General features: G+C 44.9%; 1 protein-coding gene across 1 annotated transcript in view; it reads left to right on the top strand.

Moving 5' to 3' along the window:
* Nucleotides 1–26,022, top strand: part of LOC144593844 (dynein axonemal heavy chain 8-like) — a 624,642-nt gene that overhangs the window by 127,573 nt on the left and 471,047 nt on the right. Inside the window, exons 15-17 of the mRNA XM_078399962.1 lie at nucleotides 3,476–3,575; nucleotides 10,127–10,246; nucleotides 19,096–19,231. Of these exons, the coding sequence (XP_078256088.1) occupies nucleotides 3,476–3,575; nucleotides 10,127–10,246; nucleotides 19,096–19,231 (356 nt within the window). The remainder of the gene's footprint in view (nucleotides 1–3,475; nucleotides 3,576–10,126; nucleotides 10,247–19,095; nucleotides 19,232–26,022) is intronic.

Here is a 26,022-nt window from a genome sequence, read left to right on the forward strand (position 1 = left end):
CTCCTTCATTGTCGGAGTAACTGTCCTCAGTCTCCTCCATTGTCAAAGAAACTGTGCTCGGTCTCCTCAATTATCAGAATAACTGCCCTTGGTCTCCTCCATTATCAGAGTATCTATCCGCTGTCTCCTCCATTGTCAGAGTGAGGCCTAACGCAAATTGGAGGAATATTTTGTTTGGGCAGCTTACAGCCCCAGTGTTATAAATATTGATTTCTCTCACTTCAGGTAGCCCCGGCATTCCCTCGCTCTCTATCGCTCCCCCGCCCAAGTCGCACAAGCTTCTCATTTTCACCCTACAAACAGCTTACAATGGCCGGTTTCCTTTATCATCGTTACTTTTTTGCATATCTTTCATTCGTTGTTCTTTATCTCTCCACATCACTGTCTATATCTCTCATTTCCCTTATCCCTAACCAGTCTGAAGAAGGGTCTTGACCCGAAACGTCACACATTCCTTCTCTCCAGATATGTTGCCTGTCCCGCTGAATTACTCCAGCTTTTTGTGTCTACCATTCAGGTAATAATCTCCCTTCCTGTTCTTGCCACCAAAGTGGATAACCTCAAATCTATCCACATTATGCTGCATCTGCCCACTCACCCAACCTACCCAAGTCACCTTGCAACCTCCTAGCATCCTCATCACAGCTCACACTGCCACCCAGCTTTGTGTCATCCGCAAACTTGGAGATGTCACATTTATTTCCCTCGTCTAAATTGTTAATATATATGGTAAATAACTGGGGTACCAGCACCGAGCCTTGCGGCACCCCACTAGACACTGCCTGCCATTCTGAAAAGGACTCATTAATTCCTACTCTTTGGAAAGAAGATCCCAAAGAAGCACGACTGATTTGAGGCCAAGTTGACCAAGATGACTCACATCATCGAAGCCAAGCGCGCCTCCCTAGCCGAGTACAAGCGGTCAGCCAACGAGAAGAACCTGCAGATCCTCAGGGCTGCCAGGAGCAAGGCTCAGCAGACTGCCAGGCATTGCGCCAATGAGTACTGGACACAGCTTAGTGAGGACATCCAGATGGCTGCCATAACAGGGAACATCAGGGGAATGTACGTTGGCATTAAGAAGGCACGAGAACCAGTCCAGAGCAAGACAGCCCCCCTCAAATCCTCCACTGGGGAAGTAATCACAGACAAATGCCAACAGATGGAGAGATGGGTGGAACACTACTCCGACCTCTACTCGAGAGAGAACACTGTGTCCCCCTCAGCCCTTGACGCCATCGAGTGCCTGCCGACCATGGATGAATTAGATGGAGAGCTGACGGCAAGGCCATTGACAACCTGGCCTCAGGCAAGGCCCCAGGCAGCGACGGGATTCCCCCTGACCAGATCAAGCACTGCAAGACTACCTTACTGCTTCCTTTGCATGAAGTCCTCTGCCAGTGTTGGCAAGAAGGAGCTGTACCGCAGGACACGATTATTACCCTCTATAAGAACAAGGGCGAGAGAAGCGATTGCAACAACTACCGAGGCATCTCCCTCCTCAACATCGTCGGCAAGGTCTTTGCTCAGGTGATCTTGATCCGCCTGCAGAAGCTGGCAGAATGCGTCTACCCAGAGTCACGGTGCGGTTTCCGAGCTGGAAGGTCAACAGTAGACATGGTCTTCTCCCTTCGCCAGCTCCAGGAGAAGTGCAGAGAACAGCGGATACCCCTGTATATTGCTTTCATTGACCTCACCAAGGTGTCCGACTTCATCAGCAGAGATGGCCTATTCGAGGCTCTCCTAAAGATCGGCTGCCCACCAAAACTGCAGAGCATGATAGAATCCTTCCACATCAACACGAAGGGGACAGTGCAGTTCAATGGCAGTTTCTCGGAGCTCTTCGGCATCCGCAGTGGCATCAAACAAGGCTGCGTCCTCGCTCCCACATTCTTTGAGGATTTTCTTTGCTCTGCTCCTGAAACATGCCTTCGGCACAACAACAGAGGGGATCTACCTGCGTACTAGATCAGATGGCAGGCTCTTCCACCTCACCCGCCTCAGAGCCAAGACAAAAGTACGTGAAGCTCTCATTAGAGACATGTTGTTCGCCGATGACACAGCAGTTGTGTCCACACCCAGCAGGAGCTACAGTCACTGATGGACTGCTTCTATCGGGCTTGCAAAGACTTCGGGCTGACCATCAGCCTGAAGAAGACGAACGTCCTGGGACAGGATACAGAGGCACCACCTGTCATCACCATCGACGACTACGAACTCGATGCCGTCCATCAGTTCACGTACCTCAGCTCCACCATCACCGACAACCTCTCCTTGGACACAGAGATTGACAAGAGGATCAGGAAGGCAACTACAACTCTCGCTCGCCTCACAACCCAAGTGTGGACCAATCCAAAGCTGACAGTGAAGACAAAGATAGCAGTCTACAATGCCTGTGTTAACAGCACACTGCTGTACGGCAGTGAGACATGGACTACATATGCCAGACTGGAGAGAAGACTCTACACCTTCCACCTTAGAAGCATCCACCATATCCTGGGTATATCCTGGCAAGACAGTGTCCAATGCCGAGATTCTGGCTTGTGCTGGCCTTCCCAGTATGTACACTCTACTCAGGCAGCGCAGGCTGCGGTGGCTGGGCCATGTCCACCGCATGGAGGATGGCCATATTCCAAAAGACATCCTCTATGGAGAGCTGACATCTGGGAGGAGACCCATCAGCCGCCCCCAGCTACGTTACAAGGATGTCTGCAAGAGAGATTTGAAGGCGCTCAACATCGATGTGGAGTCCTGGGAGAGCTTTGCAGCTGACCGTATGAGGTGGAGAGGTACCCTGAACCAACATCTCGAAACGGGAGAAGAGAAACTGATGAACGCAGCGGCAGACAAGCGGGCATGCAGAAAGGAGCGCAGCAACTTCAACAGACCGGAGACCACACGCAAATGTGACCTTTGCGACAGAGACTGTCACTCCCGCATTGGTCTCTTCAGCCACAAACGACGCTGCTCTAGCTGAGATGCGGAGCAAGCAGCCAACTAGGACGCATCACCCATGGTCAGCCATAACCAAGGGGGCCTAAGAAGAAACTTCCTGTCTGCCAACCAGTTCTCTATCCATTTCAATACCCTACCCCCAATACCATGTGCTTTAATTTTGCACACTAATCTCTTGTGTAGGACTTTGTCAAAGGCTTTTTGAAAGTCTAGATACATACTTGTCTTCCTGGCAGAAGCACATTATCAATCATTGTATCACATGTTGAGGCGGTGGATTAAATTAAATAATTGACTGTCAAGGGAGTTTGACCGTGAAATAATAATATTTTGCTATTTATAATGTAGGTTGCTGTGTGTTTACATTTAAATTGAAAAGAAGGAAATGGAATTTGTTATTTTTAGACTGCTTTTTAAGAAAAATAATATAGCTGTTTCATAATATTATGCAGGATTAATGCATGACTTTCATGATGCTCCTTATAATGAATGGATTGTCATTTATTTGTGCTAAACATAGATTTCAGAATTTGAATATTCCATCCCTTGAGTCAGAAATTGAAATAACAATTGAACGGATCCTTCGACACTATGCTAACGAGTTAATGTTCATTAAAAAGGTAAGATTGCATTTCAGTTTATCGATTTATAAATTTACACGTGAAAAATGGGAAACAATCTCTTGCACTTTAGTGGAATCTTTAGTGGCACTTTAATCTGCAATTCCACTCTGTCCTGTTTGCCTACGGTTTCTTTGACTGCCACCATGAGACCCAATGTAAAAGGGAAGATTAATATCTTCTGGAATAAATGTTGAATTTTTGAAAGTCTGGTAGATTGATTTCTCATTGTTTGCCATACTTAATATGCATTGTCCCTTTCTCACAATGTTTCTTTAAAATGTCTCTCTAACTGTCGTGTATCTTATCGCCTGCTCTGTCTTAACCTAACTTTATCAAAACAAAGTGCTGGAGCAACTCACAGGTCAGGCAGCATCCTGACATTTTGGACATTTGCTATTTTGGACATTTGCTATTTTGGACATTTGCTATTTTGGACATTTGCTATTTTGGGTCGGGACCCTTCTTCAGCCAGATTGACAAAAGGGGAAGAAAGTAGGAAAAGAGAGGTTGGGGATTAGATAAAGCCTGACAAGAGATAGGTGGATACAAGTGTAGATGTGGTGATTGGCAGATGGGTGGATTAAGTGACAAAGGTTAGAGCTGAGAAGGAGACAAAAGGGGGTCAGGTTAGGAGAGAAGAGGATGAGTGAAATGTAAAGCTAGAGGGAGGGATATGGGTCAAAGGAGGGAGGGTGGAAAAGAGGGTCAATAAATTCGGGAGCGAGAGATGAGTGTGGAAAGGAAGGGACTGATGGGGTGGGATTAACCTGTGCATACTGGGGTCGATGGAGGGGTGGGAAGTGAGGTGGTAGAGGAATGGTATGACTCGAAAGAGTCACCTGGTCTATGCTTGGTCCCATTGGAGGCCACATTGGGAGCACCTAATCTGCCTTAACCTATCTCCACCAGAATGCAGTAGATGAGAATTGAAGATGGTCATGTGAACCTCCGTTTAACCTGGAAGGGTCTCATCTTCTCCATTTGATGCTGCTGGTGTGGGATCCTTTACCAGGCGTGGATTAGACGATTGTATTGCCAAACACTTGTGCTCTGTCTGCCAAAGCCCGCTGAATGTCCCGGTCACTAAACATTTTAACTTTTCCCATTCGCATGCCAACCTATCAGTTCTGGGCAATCTCTATTACCGGAGTGAAGCCACATACAAACTGCAAGAACACCACCTCAAGGTTAGCATACATCTGATCAGAATAATAATTGAATTCTCCAATTTCAAGTACTAACTTCCTCCTTTCCTGTGCCTCCCCACCCCCCCTTCCACTTTCACACTCTCCTCCCCAGGCCTCCCCCCCCCCCCCCCACCATTGATCACCCCTGCCCCCTTCATTGTTCCCATATTTGGTCTATACTATCCTTTCTCACAATACCCCAGAATCTGCAGCCTTTTGTTCTCTACTTATCACCTTCCAACCTCTCTTGTTTTGGGGCTTTTGTCCCGCCCCCCTGACATCAGTCTGAAGAAGGGTCTCGACCTGAAACGTCACCCATTCCTTCTCTCCTGAGATGCTGCCTGACCTGCTGAGTTACTCCAGCATTTGTGAATAAATACCTTCGATTTGTACCAGCATCTGCAGTTATATTCTTACACCTTCCAATCTCTGTTCCTATCTCCACCCCACCCGCCCTATCTGGTTCTTATCTGCAAATCTGCAAATGATGAGGGTAGGGCAAAGGATGTTTTCCACATAGATATTAGTACAGTATTTGAAAAAATCCACCATGGTAGTCTAATCTAGAAGATTAAGATGCATGGAATTAACAATGATTTGGCAGCAGGGATCCAGAACTGGTTTACTGATAGAAGACAGAGCTGTGGTGGAAGGACAATGTTGAGGCTGGAGGTCTGTGACCAGTAGAGTTCTGCCATGATCTGTGCTGGGACATAGACGGGTCGTCAGTAAGTTTGCAGATGGCACCGAGATTGCTGAGGCCATGGACTGCGAGGAAGGCTGTCAAGGTATATAGCGGGATATAGATCTGATATACAAATAGGCAGAGAAATGGCAAATGGAGTTTAATCTGAGCAAGTGTGAGGTTTTGTATTTTGGAGGGTGAAATGTAAGGGGAAAATATACAATTAATGGCATGACCCTTAACAGCATTGTTGTAGAGGGATCAGCACAAATAAATTGATAAAAAAGGCAGATGGTACGTTTGCTTTCATCAGTGGGGCATTGAGAATAAGAATCGGTAAGTTTATGGACTTTGGTTAAGCCACATTTGGAGTATTGTGTGCATTTCTAGTCACCCCATTACAGGAAGGATGTGGAGGTTTTGGAAACGTTGGAGAGCTGGTTTACCGGAATGACCCCTGGATTAGCAGGTATTAGCTACAGGTAGAGTTTGGACAGACTTGGATTGTTTTCTCTGGAACGCGGGAAATTACGGGAAAATTATGGGAGGCATAGATAGGGTAGACAGACAGAACTTCACTCGCAGGATGAAAAAAATCAAATACTCGAGGGCACTGCTTTGAGGTGAGAGGGACAAAATTTAAATCAGATGTGCGGAGCAAGTATTTTATACAAAGGATGACGAGTGCCTGGAATGCATTGCTGGGGTTGGTGATTGAGGGCAGATACAATAGTAGCATTTAAGAGACTTTTGGATAAGCATATTGATATGTAGGGAATGGAGGAAGATAGATTATGTGATGGTGAATTTTGGCATCGTGTTTGGCATCCCGTTCGTCATATTGGACTGACGATCTTTTCCTTGTGCTGTGCTCTTCTATGCTCTATGATCTATGTTGGGTTATAACCCAAAAGATTGAATGTGTATTTCCCTTCAAACATGTTGCCTGATCCGCTGATCCGGAGAGCTCCAGACAGGAGCTCTCTTTATTTTTTTTAGATTCTAACATCTGCAGTCTCAAGTGATTCCCTGAACTGCTCGTATTTCCTTTTTGTTTGGTTAATATTTACTATTCACACTACAGGTGCTTTTGTTTTCTCCCCGACAAGTCCTATTTTCCCTGGATCATGTTTGCACAAGAATACAAATCCATTTCTACATCAACATTTCTCTATCTAAATAATACACGACCTTTCTGATTTTCCTGCTATGGAGCATCTGCCTTGACTTTACTCACTCACTCATTTTGTTGAGATTGGTTCTTTGCATTCTCTCTGCTACAGTTCCATGAGTTTCATATAGTCAGCAAAATAAGTAATATTATATTCAGTCTGTTTATCCAAATTGAAAATATATATTGTGAATAATTGGGTCTCAATCCCAAGACTACAGTACAACATTATTTACAACCTGACACTCAAATCCTTTGTATTCTGTGTGCCAACTAGGTTTTATTCTATGACAGTATATTACCCCTCAATTCCATGTCCATTTATTTTGCATACTCGCCTCTCGTGCGGCACTCCATTAAAAGCCTTCTAGATTTTTTAGAGATACAGCGCAGAAACAGGCCCTTTGGCCCACTGGGTCCGCGCCGCCCAGCGATCCCCGCACACTAACCTACACACACTAGGGACAATTTTTACATTTTACCCAGTCAATTAACCTACATACCTGTACGTCTTTGGAGTGTGGGAAGAAACCGAAGATCTCGGAGAAAACCCACGCAGGTCACGGGAAGAACGTACAAACTCCGTACAGACGGCGCCTGTAGTCAGGATCGAACCTGAGTCTCCGGCGCTGCATTCGCTGTAAGGCAGCAACTCTACCGCTGCGCCACCGTGCCGCCCTATTCTGAAAATGTACATATGTCAAAGGGATGAATTGTTGGCAGTTGGGATAGACAGCTTGATATAATGTGTGTCTTGAAAGAAGTGGGCTTGGAATGAGCTATGGAAAATAAGATAAAAACTGGAGTAAGTGGGGAACACATTGGAATAATTTTGTAATTGATAGATTTGAAATTTGATCCCCCAAAAAATCATTGCTTATTTACAAGTTTACCTTCACTCATATCCTAAAATAAGTTCAATATATAGGTTTAATTACATCCTTAGAGTCATAGGGATATACAACATAGAAAGAGGCCCTTTGGCCCAACTCATCAAAACCAACAAAGATACCCCATCCAGGCTTCTTGCATTTGCCTGCACCTGGCCCATATGCCTCAAAACCTTTCCTAGCCATGTACCTGACCAAATGTTTTAAAAATATTGTTTATGTAATTGCCTCAACTCTTTCATCTGGTAGCTTGTTCCATATACCCACTGCTCTCTGTGTGAAAAAGTTGGCCTTCAGGTTCCAATTAAATCTCTCACCTTAAATCTCTCCCTTTAGTTCTTGATTCCCATACCCTGTAAAAAAGACAGCGTATTCATCCTAGCTATTCGCCTCAGGATTTTATACATCCCTATAAGATCACCACCCAAGGAATAAAGTACTAGCCTGCCACTGAGCTCCAAGGAATAAACTACTAGGCTGCCCAATCTCACCATGCAGCTCAGTCCCTCAAGACCTGGCAGGTAAATCCAGGTCCAGGTAAATCTTCTCTGCTCTCTTTCCAGCTTAATGGCATCTGGGTGACCAAAACTGAACACAATATTCAAGCAAAGCCACCTCAGCAAAGTCGAGTATAACTGTAACATAATGTACAACTGTAACATTCAACTTTTTCACGCATTGTGGTTGCAGGGGAAGGTACCTAGGGAGGGAGTGGTTTGGGTGGCAGGGAATGAGTTATCCAGGGAGTTGAGGTGGGAACGCCCTCTGCCGAAGGCGGAAGGGGGTGGAGATGGGAAAATGTGGCTGGTGGTGGGATATTCGTTGGAGGTGGCGGATATTTCGGAGGATTTTGTGTTGTATGTGATGGCTGATGGGGTGAAAGGTAAAGAATAGAGGGACTCTGTCTCTGTTGTGACTAGGGGGAAAGGGAGCAAGGGTGGAGCTGCGGGGTACCGAGGAGACATGAGTGAGCATCTCATCTATGATGGGAAAATGGAACCCATTCCCTAAAGAATGCGGACATCTCGGATGTCCTGGTATGGAACATCTCATCTTGGGCACAGATGCAGCATAGACGGAGGAATTGGGAATAGGGGTTAGAGTCTTTGCAGGAAGCAGGGTGGGAAAAAGTGTAGTTGAGATAGTTGTGGGAGTCGGTGGGTTTGCAAGAGGTCAGTCGATAGTCTATTTCTTGTGATGGAGACTGTGTGATCAAGAAAGGGGAGGGAGGTGTCGGAGATGATCCAAATAAATTTGAGTGCAGGATGGAAATTGGTGGCGAAGTTGATGATGTCCATGAGTTCTGCATGGGTGCAGGAGGTAGCACCGATGCAATCGTCAATGTAACGGAGATAGAGTTCGGGGGTAGGGCCAGTGTACGCCTGGTACTCTTGGTCACTGCGTTTAGCAGGCAAGTCTCTCAAAGGTTAACAAACGACGACTTTGCAAGGGGACTCCTTTTATTGAGTAGAATCTGGACATTTATATATACATGTTGGATATATGGGAGGGAGATTTCTAAACAACATGAAACATAAGATTAATGTTAACTCTGGGGAAAAATAAAGATGAAAGGTTACAGAGACATTGATTAATGATGGTTTATTTCAACTCCAAGTAACCATTGTGTCATGAGGGTATAAAAATCCTACAGTTACCATAGCTCATTGAAGCAGCTTGGGCTTGCTCACACTGAATCCCCGATGTATATCGCCAATAAACTGACTTGTTCAATAAACTCACCACTGATCTATGAGCTGTTTTATTTTGTGTAAGTGCCTATCTGAATAAAGTCAGATATAGGGTGCGGTTAAAGTACAAAATTCCCTCCTACAGATGCTTTCTATGTGTGTTTATGGCAGGCATTTGATAACTTTGTACATAACATATTGTCAGGCAAAATTGAGGTCTGTGGAATTAAAATATCAGGAGAGGATAGGAAACCAGAGAGTAGTGGTGAATGGTTCTTTCACAAATTCGATAGACTTTAGTGATCTTCTGGGGTCTCCTATTTTGTTTTTAATCTATTACTGATTATCTGTGTTACCAAACCTGAGTAAAACTGGTTTTATACACAATTTGTGCATGTAAACCAGGCAGAAATGGATCCAAATTTAGGCTGAAGAATCTTAAGGCTCACTTTCCTAATTTATTGATTTGCCTACATCTGCTCCATAAGGGCCATACTAATACTAGAGGGCAAACCTTTAAGGTGACAGGGGGGGAAATATAAAGGAGATTTAATAATCTATTTTTTAACTCGGAGTGCAGCATCTGCCTGAATCTGCTACCGGGGAAAGTGGTGGAAGCAAATACCAGAGCAATGTTTAAGATGCATTTAGATAGGCACATGAACATGTAGTTGCTTGTGGAGGATTCATGTGTAGACAGTTAGGATTAGTTTAAATTGTGCAATCAGAGAACATTAATTTGGCTTATGTTCATCACAGAACATTGCGGGCCAAGGGGGCTGTTCCTGTGCTGTGTTGTTCTATGCTCTAGATTGGCATTATGATCATTGCAAATTGTGGTGGTCCAGAAGGCCTGTGCAATATTATTCTATGTTCTAAGTTTAAAGTGAATTGTTGATTTTGCCATTTTGAATGTCTTTACAGCATTATCTCACCTTCAAAGACGATCCACCACTTGCAAGAGATATGCCTCCTGTTGCTGGAAAGATACTGTGGGCAAGACAGCTCTTCAGACATATATTTGATCCCATTGACTATTTCTATGTAAGTTTATTGACAAAACTTATTTAACTGTTTGATAACACATCCGGCATCTAGCTTTTGGAATTCTATTTGCATTGTGCTTACAGATGCCATTTTGCATTGAAAATATTTCCATACAAATTACAGGATGAGGTGTTAGAAATCTTCAGGTCACTGGGATTCTGTAAGCACAACAGGAGCAATCATCAGAAATGATTGCCAGAAATTAGAGCAGACTTCTGATGGTTCTAATTAAGATTTTAACAAGCAGAGGAGGTCAAGGACATAAAAGTCAGGAATGGAAATGGGAAAGGGAATTAAAATAGTTGCCAGTCTGTGGTAGACTAAGTGCAACAGCTATTGCATCTCCTGAAGTTGCACGAGTTGAAAGGAACAGGTAGAGTTGGAAGGTATGAGTGAATCAAGAAGTTGTCAAGGCAGATTTGATTTGGGAGCTTATGCTTGGAAGGGGACCCAAGCACGAATGACAGTGGAGCAAAAATGGCAGGGGTTCCTTGGAGTAATTCAGAAGATGCAGGATCTTTTTTATCCCAAAGAGGAAGTAACATATCAAGAGGAGAATGAGGCAACCGAGGCTGATAAAGGAAGTCAAAGACAGCATGGAAGCAAAGAGATACATATAATGTGGCAAAGATTAGAGGGGAGATAGAGGATTGGGAAGCTTTAAAAAAACCCACCATAGGCAACTAAAAAAGCAATAAGGAGAGAAAAGATGAAATGTGAAGGTAAGCTAGCCAATAATATAAAAGTGGATACCAAAATATATTCAGATATATAAAGAGTGAAAGAGAGGCAAGGGGGGACTGCTGCTAAATGATGCTGGAAAAGTAGTAATGGGAAACAATAAATAGTGGATGAACTGAATAAGTTTTTTTGCATCAAAGCTAGACCTCAAAAAGCTGGTATAACTCAGTGAGACAGGCAGCATCTCTGGAGAGAAGGAATGGTTGACACTTCAGTTCGAGACCCTTTTTCAGACTGGTTATCTGTTGTGGAGAGATAAAGAACAATGAATGAAAGATATGTAAAAAAGTAACAATGATAAAGGAAACAGATCATTGTAAGCTGTTTGTAAGGTGAATATTAGAAGCTGGTGTGATTTGGGTGGGGGAGGGATAGAGAGAGAGGGAATGCTGGGGCTACCTGAAGTGAGACAAATCAATATTCATAACACTGGGCTGTAAGCTGCCCAAGCAAAATATGAGATGCTGTTCCTCCAATTTACGTCGAGCCTCACTCTGACAATGGAGGAGACCAAGGACAGAAAGGTCTGTGCAGGAATGGGAAGGAGTATAAAAGTGTCCAGCAACCGGGAGATCTGGTTGGTTCATGCGGCTTAGCAAAGGTGTTCTGCGAAACGATCACCCAGTCTGCGTTTGGTCTTGCCGATGTATCAGAGTCCACATCTTGAACTCTGTGGATAAGGTTGGAGGAGGTGCAAGTGAACCTCTGCCTACCCTGAAAGGACTGTTAGGGTCCCTGGACAGAATCGAGGGAGGAGGTGTAGGGACAGGTGTTGCATCTTCTGCGGTTGCAGGGGAATATACATGGGGAAGGGGTGGTTTGGCTGGGAAGGGATGAGTTAACCAGGGAGTTGCAGAGGGAATGGTCTCTGCGGAAGGCGGAAATGGGTGGAGATGGGACAATGTGGCCAGTAGTGGGATCCCGTTGGAGGTGGCGGAAATTACGGAGGATTATGTGTTATATGCGATGGCTGATGGGGTGGAAAGTAAGGACTAGGGGGACTCTGTCTCTGTTGCGACTAGGGGGAGGGGGAGCAAGGGCGGGACTGCGGGGTACCGAGGAGACATGAGTGAGGGCCTCATTTATGATGGGAGAGGGGCACCCCCGTTCCCTAAAGAATGAGGACATCTCGGATGTTCTAGTATGGAACACCTCATCTTGGGCGCAGATGAAGCGTAGACGGAGGAATTGTGAGTAGGGGATAGAGTCTTTACAGGAAGCAGGATGGGAAGAAATGTAGTCGAGATAGTTGTGGGAGTCAGTGGGTTTGTAGTCAAGATAGTTATGGGTGAGCATAGTGTTTACATCACTCTTCCCTATAGAAGACACCAGCAATATGCCAGAAATTCAAGAGAGTCAAGAGGCAGAAGTGAGTGCAGTCGCTGTTACAAAGGAGAAGGGATGCTGAAAGGTCTGAAGGTGGATATGTTACCTGGACTAGTTGGACTACAGTGACTGGAAAATCACAAATCTAATTACACAGTTTAAGAAGGGAGAAGAGAGAGAAAAGAAAAGAAATTATAGGCCGGTTATAGTCCATTATTAAGGATGAGGTTTCGGGGAACATGGTAGCACATGATAAAATCGATGAAGTCAGCATGGTTTTGTTAAGGGAAGATTATGCCTGACAAATATGTTGGAGACTTTTGAGGAAGTAACAAGCAGGGTGGACACAGGAGAGTCAATGGAAGATAGACACAGAAAGCTGGAGTAACTCAGCAGGTCAGACAGCATCTGTGGAGAAAAGGAACAGGTGATGTTTCGGGTCGAGTCCCTTCTTCAGACAGACCGTCAGGGGAAAGGGAAACGAGAGATATAGGTGGTGATATAGAGAGATATAGAGCAAATGAATGAAAGATATGCAAAAAAGTAATAATAAAGGAATCAGGCCATTGTTAGCTGTGGGCTAGGTGAAAACAAATTACACACAATGAAACTCACCAGGACGTCATTGAAACTAGTACAATGACTAGGATGGGAGAGGAACAGTGAGAGAGGGGATGCAAGGGTTACTTGAAGTTAGAGAAATCAAATTCATACCGCTGGGTTGTAAGCTGCCCTACCCATAACTGTTCCTCCAATTTGCATTTGGCCTCACTCTGACAATGGAGCAGGCCCAGGACAGAACAGTCAGTGTGGGAATGCGAAGGGGAGTTAAAGTGTTTGGCAACCGGAAGATCAGGAAGGCCTAGGCGGACTGAACGAAGGTGCATATCGAAACGATTGCCCAGACTACGTTTGGTCTCGCCGATGTATAAGAGTCCACACCTTGAACAACGGATATGGTAGATGAAGTTGGAGGATGTACAAGTGAACCTTTGCCTAACCTGCAAGGACTAATGGGATCCCTGGACAGACTCAAGCTGCCGTGAAGAACAGAGTCGAGCTGCTTCCCTCCGGGGAAGAATAAAGTTTTATCATATCGTATCGGAATATTGTGAGCAGTTTTGGGCCCCGTATCTGGGGAAAGATTTGCTGGCATTGAAATGTGTCCAGAGGAGCTTTACAAGTATCTTTATTCTCGCTGAGTGGGAGGAGTAGTGCGAGCAGAACTGCAGGACACAGGCAGACATGGATGAGGGGTCTACCACACCAGCTGGGCGAAATCCAAATTTACTGAAGAAAGTGGACATCTTGAATGTACTAGAGTGGAAAGCCACATCTTGGGAGCAGTTACGGTGGAGAAATTGTAAGTTGAGAGAAGGCATCCTGCCAAGAGGCAGGGTGGGAGGAGGTAATAGTCAAGGCAACTGTGGTAGTCAGTGGCTTTATAGTCGATAGTCTATCCTCTTGCAATTGAGACAGAGAGATCAAGAAAGGGGATTGGGGTATCAGATAGTCCAAGTGAGTTTAAGAGTAGGGTGAATTAAGCAGATGTAAGTACCATCCCTTCCCTTTGTGCTTCCCCTGCAACTGCAAGAGATGTAACACCTGTACCTACACCTCCACCCTCACCTCCATTCATGGACCTCAGCGGCTCTTCCAGCCTATCCTTCTGATTATGGTCCATGGATCAGGAGTAGGATTCATTTGCAGAGAAGGACCTGTCCAAATGCCTTAAACGTTGTTATTGTACCAGCCTTAACCACTTCTGCTGGCAGCTTGTTCCATATATGGATCATCTGTGTTAAAAAGTTGCCCATTAGATTCCTATTATATCTTTCCCCTCTTACCCTAAACCCATGCTCTTTAGTTCTTGATTCACTAACTCTGGGAAAATGACTGTATATTACTGCTTTCTGCGCAACTCATGATTTTATGCACTTCTAGAAATTCATCACGTTCTCCTATGCTTCAAGGAGCAAAGAACCAGACGGCCCAACCTCTCCCTCATTTCCTGGCAACATCCTTTTCCATACTGTTTCCAGCTTAATGGCATCTTTCCTATTGTAAACTTGCTCACAGTCCAGTTATCCTTGCATATTATAACTCATGAACATCTGTTGACATGAACAAATTGAGGGGAGCTGTTCTATGAGTGAGTAAAGCATCTGTCTTATAGCCAATGTGTGAGACTCATCCATCACAGGTTCTGCGTATGTTATACTATGGGACATCTGACCTACCACAAATGGATCTCAATCAGTTTCATGATTTCCATTCAATGTACCTTCTATTACGTTGAATCAATATTCCTCAATGTTGAAGAACTTTGGGAAGCAGTTCTGAGGACAGCAATTGTTTAAATTGTACTTTATCTGGGGGCTTATATACCCAAACACCAAAAAAGACAGGCAATTACTAACATTGATTGAAGTAGGTTGTTTGCAGGCAAATTTGTGTAAGGAATTCTCACTTTTAAAGCATCCCACTTTTATGGTTTTATAAAAACATAAAAGCATAAAAGGCAGGCATGTTCCTGTTAGAATGAAGGGCAAGTGAGAGAAAGGAACCTTGGATGACGAGAGGTCAGGTAGAAAGGAGGTCTCACTTTGGTCAAGAGAAAGGAGGCGTCGGTCAGGTATAGGCAGCTGGGATTAAGCATATCCCTTGGGGAGTTTAGGAGACTGAGGAGCATAATTAAGGAAATCAGGAGGGGGAAAAAGGGGGCAAGAGATAACTCTGGCAGATAAAATTGAGGAGAATCCAAAGAGATTTGAATTAGTACATTGAGGGAAAGAGGGTAACTAGAGAAACCAATGTGGTCATCTATGTGTGGGGCTGCAGGAGATAGCACAAGGTAGTCATTGAGTATTTCTTCTCTGTTTTTACTGTAGAGAAAGACATAAACACCAGGGAATTTGGGACAGTTAATGGAGATGACTTGTGGACAGTTACAGAACTGGGTGTCCTAAAGCGTAGGAAGGAAGATAAATCTCCTGTGCCTGATCAGATATATCTGTGGAAATTGAGGGAAGCTAGAGAAGAAATTGCAAGAGCAAGAGTTGAGTTATCTAAAATGTCCTTGGAGACAGATAAGGTGTTGGAAGACTGGAGGGTGGCTTATGTTGTATCTCTATTTAAGAAAGGCTGCAAGTGATGGTCTGGGAATTATTGAACCTAACATTTAGCCATTTAGAACGGAGATGAGGAAGAACTTTTTCAGTCAGAGAGTGGTGAAGGTGTGGAATTCTCTGCCTCAGAAGGCAGTGGAGGCCAGTTCGTTGGATGCTTTCAAGAGAGAGCTGGATAGAGCTCTTAAGGATAGCGGAGTGAGGGGGTATGGGGAGAAGGCAGGAACGGGGTACTGATTGAGAGTGATCAGCCATGATCGCATTGAATGGCGGTGCTGGCTCGAAGGGCTGAATGGCCTACTCCTGCACCTATTGTCTATTGTCTATTGTCTATTGTCTATTTGGGGTTCTGGATGGGATTCTGAAGGATAAGATATACATGTATTTGGATAGTGTAGGGGGGAATTTTGCCCTATACCCGTACCCTGTATCTGAATCAGAGCTTACTAGACTGCAGCTCATTTCTTTACATCTATGTCATCGGGCGGGAACAGTCCATAATCCTCATTATTCCCATCTCTATATATCTCATTGTCTAAACGTCCCAGTCAATGTCATCTTCATCCATTGACACAACTGCCATCATTTTCCCGCATATTTATTTTGTTCCACCTCCAGTGCACAATCTTATACTGCTATTTTTACCATTTGTTGTTGGTTCCTCTCCAAGGCTATCATTACTTTGTTTTCATATATACCCTTTTTGATTATAAATTACTCGTCTTCCATATAATTTTCAAATTTCTGACAACAGATAGATAGGGGCTGATTATGAACCATAATATATGGTTTTGTATATGGGTGATTGCGTTTTACAAATTTAATTGTTTAATAAGTTGCCAAGTTTGACGAGGGCAAGCCATACATGTGTGTATATGGAGACATGTGGAATTGCAGGTTTTGGCTTACAAAATCATTGTATGTTTTTGAAACAAAGAACTGCAATTGATGGTTAATACACAAAACAGCGCAAAGTGCTGGAGTAACTCAACGGATCAGGTAGCATCTCTGGAGAACTTGGGTAGGTGACATTTCAGGTTGGGAAGAGGAAACAGACCTGACTGTGGTAGTGTGTACAGGTCACGCCATGGTCAAAGAGCAGGAGAGCAGCAGCAATCACAGAGCAGTCAGAATGCGTTGTGAAAACACACATGGTAGCGAGTCCAGGTCAGAACATGGTCAAAGTGCAGGAGAGCAGCAGGAGAAGTAGCAGCAGTTATCTGCATTAAACGTCATTAGCCATTTCCCATCCTCCTTACCCAGCTGATCAAGATCCTGTGGAGTTTTTGATAATCATCCTCAGTGTCTATGATACCATCTACTTTAGTGTTATCATGTCTTGTACATTTTCATCCAAATCGTATAAGTAAACCAAAAACAGTGACGGGCCCAGCATTGATCACTGACGGTCATTACCAGTCATGGGCCTCCAGTCCGAAAGACAATCTTTCACCACCACCCTCGGCTTCCTACCATGAAGCCAATTTCATATCCAGTCAGCTAGCTCTCCCTGTTCCCATGTGATCTAACCTTAAAGTAGAGCCTACCGTAGAACCTTATCAAAGACCTTGCTGAAGCCCATATAGACTCACCCTCGGGAGAACATGGATAGACAACATTTCCTCACCCTCTTTCACCGTTCCTTGCATAACTATATCGCCAACAATTTGCCCTGGACCAACCACTTTGATGCTACGGCAAAGAAAGCACATCAACACCTCTACTTCCTTAGAAGACTAAAGAAGTTTGGCATGTCCCCAACGACCCTTACCAATTTCTAAAAATGCTATTAGGATGCATCACAACTTGGTTTGGCAACAGCTCTACCGAAGATCGCAAGATATTGTAGATAGTTATAAATGTACCTCAGTCCACCCCATAGACCAACCTTCCCGACACCGACTCTATGTACTTTTCATGTCACCTTGGGGATGCAGCCAACATAATCAAGGATCATTTACATCCTGGTTATTTCTTCTCCTCTTTCCAAACGGGCAGAAAATATGAAAGTTTGAATGAACATACCACCCAGCTTCTTCCCTGTTGTTATCAAACTACTGAACAGTCCTCTCATAAGCTAAGGGTGTAGTCCTGATCTCTCAACCTACTCCATTGTGGCTGTTGCACATTTTTTTAACTGAATTTCTCTGTAGCTATAATGCTATAATGCAATAACACTATATTCTACACTCTGGTACTTTTCTGTATGCACTACCTGTTGTACTTGTGTATGACCTGATTGTACTCATTGTGTAATAAGATATGACAGAATGTGTAGGAAAGAACTGCAGATGCTGGTTTAAAACGATGGTAGACACAATGCTGGTGTAACTCAGCGAGATAGGCAGCATCTCTGGAGAGAAGGAATGGGTGACGTTTCGGATTGAGACCCTTCTTCAGACTGATGTCAGGGAAGTGGGCGGAATAGAGATATGACAGAATAGTACGCAAAATTTTACACTGCATTGGCCTCCATGTTTAAGGAAGGAATTGATAGAAGCAGTTCAAAGAAGTTTACGATTCATTCCTGGAATAGGCAGGTAATGTTAAGAGGATCAGTTGTCCAGAAACACATAAGATTCTATGTGTCTTGATGGAGTGTAAATGGAGAGGATGTTTTCTCTTGTGGGAAAATCTAAAACTAGGGATCATTGATTAAACATAAAGTGTCATCTATTAAGACAGTGGGGATGCCAAACATTTTCCCTCAGGGTAGTGAGCTTTTTAAACTCTTCAAAGATTGGTGGAAGCAGTTCCTATGAAGCTTTTTCAAGTGAAGGCAGCTTCTTCTTAGAATGGTGGAGTCATAAACCAGAGAGCACAGATTTAAGTAGAAAGGTGGGGAAATTTAAAAAATATACGAGGGAAAAACTTTTCCACAGGTTATGTGGAACATTTGCATTATGTAAAGGGCCTTTGGACAATACTTTAATATAAAAGCAATTCGGGCATATGAGTCTAATGCAGGCAAATGGGATTAGCATAGATAGGCATGGAGGGGTTGAGCCTAAGTTGCCTCAGGTTCCTATTCAATCATTTCCCTCTCACATTAAAGCTATGCCCTCTAGTTCTTGATTCCCTTACCCAGACATATTTAGAGATTAAAGGCAAATAGAGTAATTGAGTCATACAGCACGGAAACAGGTCCATTGGCCCAACTCGTCCATGCCAATCAAGATGCCTAATCTAAACTAGTCCCATTTGGTCTGTATCCCTTTAAACCTTTCCTATCCAACTACCTGTCCAAAACATTTAAAAATTGTGTTATTGTGCTAATTGGTGAACCTGGTTTCAGGTACCAACCACCCTCTGTGTGAGAACGTTGCTGTGTACGTTCCATTAAATCTTCCATTCAACCTATACCCTTCAGTTCTCGATATCTCTACCCTGAGGAAACTACTCTGTGCATTCACCCTTTCGATGCTCCTCACAATTTTATGAACCTATATAAGAGTTGAGAGTCAGAGTTGAAATGGAAGAGAGAACAATAGTGACAAGTAACCAGAGGCTGAGGGATCATGTTTGCCAACTAAATTAAAACATTCAGATTTATTTAATATTTATTTAACATTCAGGTCTGTGCATGGTTTCCTAAATTGTTACTCAGTATGTTAATTATCTTGTACCTTAAATTTCATTCTATTATTTCAGAAAAATTCAAACATTTTAAACAACCCCCAGGGCATGTCCATTGTGCGAGTCTATAACAAAATTGCCTATGTATTGGTCATGTTTGAAGTGTTACTTCATAAAATGTGGATCAAAGAAACTTCAGCAATTCAATATGGTAAGTGCATGATTCATTTTGCTTACAATTTTGCAACTATATTCAATGATTCAATAATACTTTATTCTCACGTGTTCCTTGGTACAGTGAAATGCTTTGTTTTGAATACAACCTGGTAAAATAATGTAGCTGACCTCACCTAGGCAGTACACAAGTGTCAATAGACAATAGACAATAGGTGCAGGAGTAGGCCATTCAGCCCTTCGAGCCAGCACCGCCATTCAATGCGATCATGGCTGATAACTCTCAATCAGTACCCCGTTCCTGCCTTCTCCCCATACCCCCTCACTCCGCTATCCTTAAGAGCTCTATCCAGCTCTCTCTTGAAAGCATCCAACGAACTGGCCTCCACTGCCTTCTGAGGCAGAGAATTCCACACCTTCACCACCCTCTGACTGAAAAAGTTCTTCCTCATCTCCGTTCTAAATGGCCTACCCCTTATTCTTAAACTGTGGCCCCTTGTTCTGGACTCCCCCAACATTGGGAACATGTTATCTGCCTCTAATGTGTCCAATCCCCTAATTATCTTATATGTTTCAATAAGATCCCCCCTCATCCTTCTAAATTCCAGTGTATACATGCCCAATCGCTCCAGCCTTTCAACATACGACAGTCCCGCCATTCCGGGAATTAACCTAGTGAACCTACGCTGCACGCCCTCCATAGCAAGAATATCCTTCCTCAAATTTGGAGACCAAAACTGCACACAGTACTCCAGGTGCGGTCTCACCAGGGCCCGGTACAACTGTAGAAGGACCTCTTTGCTCCTATACTCAACTCCTCTTGTTACGAAGGCCAACATTCCATTGGCTTTCTTCACTGCCTGCTGTACCTGCATGCTTCCTTTCATTGACTGATGCACTAGGACACCCAGATCTCGTTGAACTCCCCCTCCTCCTAACTTGACACCATTCAGATAATAATCTGCCTTTCTATTCTTACTTCCAAAGTGAATAACCTCACACTTATCTACATTAAACTGCATCTGCCATGTATCCGCCCACTCACACAACCTGTCCAAGTCACCCTGCAGCCTTATTGCATCTTCCTCACAATTCACACTACCCCCCAACTTAGTATCATCTGCAAATTTGCTAATGGTACTTTTAATCCCTTCGTCTAAGTCATTAATGTATATCGTAAATAGCTGGGGTCCCAGCACCGAACCTTGCGGTACCCCACTGGTCACTGCCTGCCATTCCGAAAGGGACCCATTTATCCCCACTCTTTGCTTTCTGTCTGTCAACCAATTTTCTATCCATGTCAGTACCCTACCCCCAATACCATGTGCCCTAATTTTGCCCACTAATCTCCTATGTGGGACCTTGTCGAAGGCTTTCTGAAAGTCGAGGTACACCACATCCACTGACTCTCCCTTGTCAATTTTCCTACTCGCTTCATTTTGCCGCCGATAAAGTGACAAACATTAACCGAACAGTCCGATATACTGCCTACCAGCCTCCCACCCCAACACAGAGTCCTCCCTTCGTTCCCGGTGGCCCTCCTCGCTCTCCGGCCTCTTTGCTCTCCGACGGTTCTCTCTCGGCTCTCCGGTGCTCCACTTCGCTCTCTGACAGTCCCCTTGCTCTCCAACGATCCCCATGCTCTCCCACGACCTTCCTCACTTTTCGGCAGACCTCCTCACTCTTCGTCGGCTTATCTCACTGTCTGCCGATCACCTCTCACTCCGGCCGACCACTGTCTCGCAGCTTCAGAGACTTTGATTTGATTATAACTGAGTAAAAAAAACAAAATGCTGGAGTAAATCAGCAGGCCAGGTAATATCTTCGGATGGAATGGATAGACAATTTTTGGTTGGGACAATTCTTCAGGCAGATTTTGACAGGGTGGGATTTGTACCTTTATCATATGACTGCATAGATTTCTTAAGGATTCTTTGGTTTCCTTCCCCTTGCCAAAATCTTGCTGGTTGGTACTTTAAGTAGCTACTCTCAATTGCCCATATTATAGGGGAGGGAAGAAGTAGGAATGAAGAAGGTATAAATAGCCCTTGATTTTGTTAGCTGCTTTCCTGAGGTAGCATGAAGTAGAGTCATTGGCAGAGATGGTTTGCATGATGAACTGGGCTGTGTCCACAACACTGCATTTTATTTGTGGTCTTTTCCTGAGCAGTTACCAAACTATGTTGTGATGCTTTCCACAGTGTATCTGTAGCAACTGATAAGAATTATTTAGATATACTCCATTTGGTTGTACCAATATTAGAGCCAATTTATGATGGTTAATTCACATAAAAATCTGCAAATACTTGGAATTTTGGAGGAAACTAGAGCATCTGGTGGGAACACACACAATCACAGTGAGAATATGCAAACTCCATAAGGATAGCACGACAGTTGGGATTAAACCATTGGTCATTACAGGTGTGACAAATCCAGAAATGCCCTGGATAAGCAAAAAAAGAACTGTTTTTCATAAACATTGCGTTGTAATAGCAAAGAGAACCAGACTGTTTCCAAATGAATGAAAAGGGTAGTTGAAAACTAAAATAATAGAGCCAAAGAAAGCAGGTGAGAATAGATTAGCCAGCAATGTAACTGATAGCCCAAAAATGTTTTATAGGAATAGCACTGTAATGCAGTTGATAGAACTGCTGTTGCACAATTTTAGTGACCCAGATTTGAAAGTGATCTTGGGTGCTCTGTGTGTGGAGTTTGCAAGTTTTCCCTGTGCCTGTGTGAATTTCCTCCATGTGCTCCAGTTTCCACAGACATGCTGATAGGTGAATGGCAGGAGAATCATCAGAGATGATGGGTGTGTAAGAGAAGATATGCCATAGGAAATAAGTGATAATGTTCTAAGAGCTGGCATGAATGTGATGGGCCATATAGCTTCCTTCAATATAATAAAGAAATAACGGAAATATAAATTGTATAAAGGTAATACATGGGACCCATAAATGGCAGAAATGGGACCTTGTACAAAAATGTTGCTTAAGTACTTACAGCGACCTTGTGTCAACCTTCACCAGGGAAGATGATCCTTTTAAAGTAATAATGAAGGAGAATGTTGTTCGAGGCATAGGGTCATATAGCACATAAACAGGCCCTTCGGCCCAATTTGTCCATTACAATCATGATGCTTATCTACACGAGTCCAACCTACAGTGTTTTGGCCTCCACTGCCCTCTGTGGCAGAGAATTCCACAAATTCACAACTCTCTGGGTGAAAAAGTTCCTTCTCACCTCAGTTTTACATGGCCTCCCCTTTATTCTAAGACTGTGGCCCCTGGTTCTGGACTCGCCCAACATTGGGAACATTTCTCCTGCATCTAGCTTGTCCAGTCCTTTTAGAATTTTATATGTTTCTATACGATCCCCTCTCATCCTTCTAAACTCCAGTGAATACAAGCCTAGTCTTTTCAATCTTTCCTCATATGACAGTCCCGCTATCCCAGGGATCAATCTCGTGAACCTACACTGCACTGCCTCAATTACAAGGATGTCCTTCCTCAAATTAGGAGACCAAAACTGTACACAATACTCCAGATGTGGTCTTATCAGGGCCTTATACAACTGCTGAAGAACCTCTTTACTCCTATACTGAAACCCTCTCATTATGAAGGCCAACATGCCATTAGCTTTCTTCACTGCCTGCCGTACCACCACGCCAACTTTCAGTGACTGGTGTACAAGGACACTCAGGTCTCGCTGCACTTCCCCCTTACCTAACCTAACACCAATGAGATAATAATCTGCCTCCTTGTTTTTGCCGCCAAAGTGGATAACCTCCCATTTATCTATATTATACTGCGTCTGCCACACATCTGCCCACTCACTCAACCTGTCCAGGTCACCCTGCAACCTCCTAACATCCTCTTCACAGTTCACACTGTCACCCAGCTTTGTATCATCCGCAAACTTGCTAGTGTTGCTTCTAATTCCTTCATCCAAATCATTAATATATATGGTAAACAGTTGCGGCCCCAACACCGAGCCTTGTGGCACTCCACTCGCCACTGCCTGCCATTCTGAAAAGGAAGGCACGAACAGCCTCCACTTTTTCGGGCAAGGAGTGGCACCGGCTGAGGTGATCCGGTATTCTAAGAAATCAATAGAGGGGAGGCCAAATTGACACTTGGAGGGGTGGATGATGAGCCCGTGGTCTTGAAGCCGCCGGAACACGGTCCGCAAATGGGCCAGGTGTTCCTGCTCCGAGCGACTGGCGACCAGGATATCATCCAAATAAATGAAAACGAAAGACAATTCCCGACCAACATGGTCCATAAGCCGCTGGAAAGCCTGTGCCGCGTTTTTCAAACTGAAAGGCATACGCAACCATTCGAACAACCCGAACGGAGTGATCGTGGCCGTCTTCGGCACGTCTTCCGGATGCACAGGAATCTGGTGGTAGCCCCGCACCAAATCAATTTTGGAGAATACCATGGCACCTTCCAGCCTAGATGAGAAGTCCTGGATATGCGGTATGGGGTAGCGGTCTGCCGTGGTAACGGCGTTAAGGCGCCGGTAATCTCCACATGGTCTCCACTCCCCAGATGCTTTGGAGACCATATGCAACGGAGAGGCCCACGGGCTGTCGGACCGACGGACAATGCCCATTTGTTCCATCTTCTGAAATTCTTCACGCGCTACCATCAGTTTGTCCGGCGGCAACCTCCGGGCCTGAGCGAAAACGGGGGGCCCCTCGGTGGGAATGTAATGGACAACGCCATGCTTTGCAGAAGGGGCGTTGAAACGCTGAACGAGCAGCTCCGGAAACTCAGCCAGGACCGCAGCATACGGGTCGGAGGCCGCGACAACGGCCTGGACAGTCGGGCTGGGCGGGGTGGCCGGCGGTGGAGCAGCGGGCTCATCGCTGCTAGCGGAGGGTCGAAGGCCTTTACCTCGGACATCGGCTACTAGCAAAAAGGCCCAGAGGAAATCTGCGCCCAGGATCGCCTGACCGACTTCTGCGACGATAAACGACCATTCGTACCTAAAGACAGAGACATTGCCCGCGTACCATACGTGCGGATGGGACTACCGTTAAGCGCGGTGAGGGTAGGCCCTCTCTTACCCGATCGGGTTTCGAGGTCGGTCGGTGGTACGATGCTGACTATGGCTCCCGTGTCGACCAAGAACTCTGTGTCTGTGAATCGATCTCTGACGTAGAGGCGTCGGTTCTGGCCAATCGCAACCGCCTCTATGTACGATCAGCCGAGGCATTTCCCGAGAAAGTGCAAGGTAAGGGGCAGTTACGGGCTTCTCCACCCCATCTCAGATGATAATAACACCAGCCGCGCTTGTGCGGATCTTTTTGGCGGGGTTTCGGAGAAATGGCGGGAGTCGCGGCGCCATTTTGGTGCCGCTGCGGGCTGCCCGATGGTGCCGAGACTCTGTTGATCGAACTGTTTTTTAAATTTCGCCGCCATGAGCGCATCAGCTTTCTCCGCGTATGCCACGGGGTCCTTAAAAGAACAATCCGTGAGCATAAGCCTAACATCTTCTGGAAGTTGCTCTCGGAATGCCTGCTTGAACATGAGGCAATCCTTGTGCTCACCTGCCAGCGCCAACATTTCAGCCATGAGGGCGGACGGCAGTCGATCTCCAAGATCCGGTCGGTGCATAAGCCTCTCAGCTTGATCATGCCTGCTGAACCCGAAGGTTCGAAGCATGAGTACCTTCAGCGCCTCGTACTTGCCCTCTGCCGGAGGGGCAGTGATGAACTGCATCACCCGCGCGGACGTCTCCGGCGGTAGGGCGCTGACCAGGTAATAATACTTTGTCTCATCCACCGAGATGTTTCTCAGGTGGAACTGCGCTTCAGCATGGACAAACCAAAGGTGTGGTTGATGCGCCCAAAACGGAGGAAGATGAACGCTGACCGCGTTTAGCTGCGGTACGCCGGGCGTTAGAACCAAAGCAGGGGCGTCGTGTCCCTCCAGTGTAGATGATCGGCTAGATCATGTTGAGGTCACCAATATGGCGAGTCTGGAGGCTTGTACTTTGTTAAAGAAGTTTATTGCGGCAGCAATATTCAATTGCAAAGGATAACAAACGAGATTACAGACAACCATTAACTCAAACTGTTCACATCGAAGTTCTCTTTCCACTGACTGGTTTTGGGCGCCAAAACCACCACCTGACCTTGCTGGCCAATCCGAGGGTTCGACTCTCAGGACCAATCCCTATGATCGCTACAAGGACCTGTTTACTCCTACTCTTTGCTTCCTGTCTGCCAACCAATTTTCTATCCATGCTAACACCCTGCCCCCCATACCATGTGCTCTAATTTTGCTCACCAATCTCCTGTGTGGGACCTTATCAAAAGCTTTCTGAAAGTCTAGATACACTACATCCACTGGCTTCCCTTCATCCATTTTACTTGTCACATCCTCAAAAAATTCCAGAAGATTAGTCAAGCATGATTTCCTTTTCATAAATCCATGCTGACTTGGACTTATCCTTTTACTGCTATCCAAATGCACGGTTATTACCTCTTTAATAATTGATTCCAGCATCTTCCCCACCACCGATGACAGGCTAACTGGTCTGTAATTCCCCGTTTTCTCTCTCGCTCCTTTCTTGAAAAGTGGGATACCATTAGCTATCCTCCAATCCACAGGAACTGATCCTGAATCTATTGAACAATGGAAAATGATCACCAATGCATCCACTATTTCCAGAGCCACCTCCCTAAGTACGCTGGGATGCAGACCATCAGGCCCAGGGGATTTATCAACCTTCGGTCCCATTAGTCTACCCAATACTATTTCTCGCCTAATGCAAATTTCTTTCAGTTCCTCTACCCCCCTAGATCCTCTGTCCTCT

The sequence above is a fragment of the Rhinoraja longicauda genome, chromosome 5 (assembly GCF_053455715.1).
Source record: "Rhinoraja longicauda isolate Sanriku21f chromosome 5, sRhiLon1.1, whole genome shotgun sequence".
In the NCBI taxonomy this organism is placed as follows: Eukaryota; Metazoa; Chordata; class Chondrichthyes; order Rajiformes; family Arhynchobatidae; genus Rhinoraja; species Rhinoraja longicauda.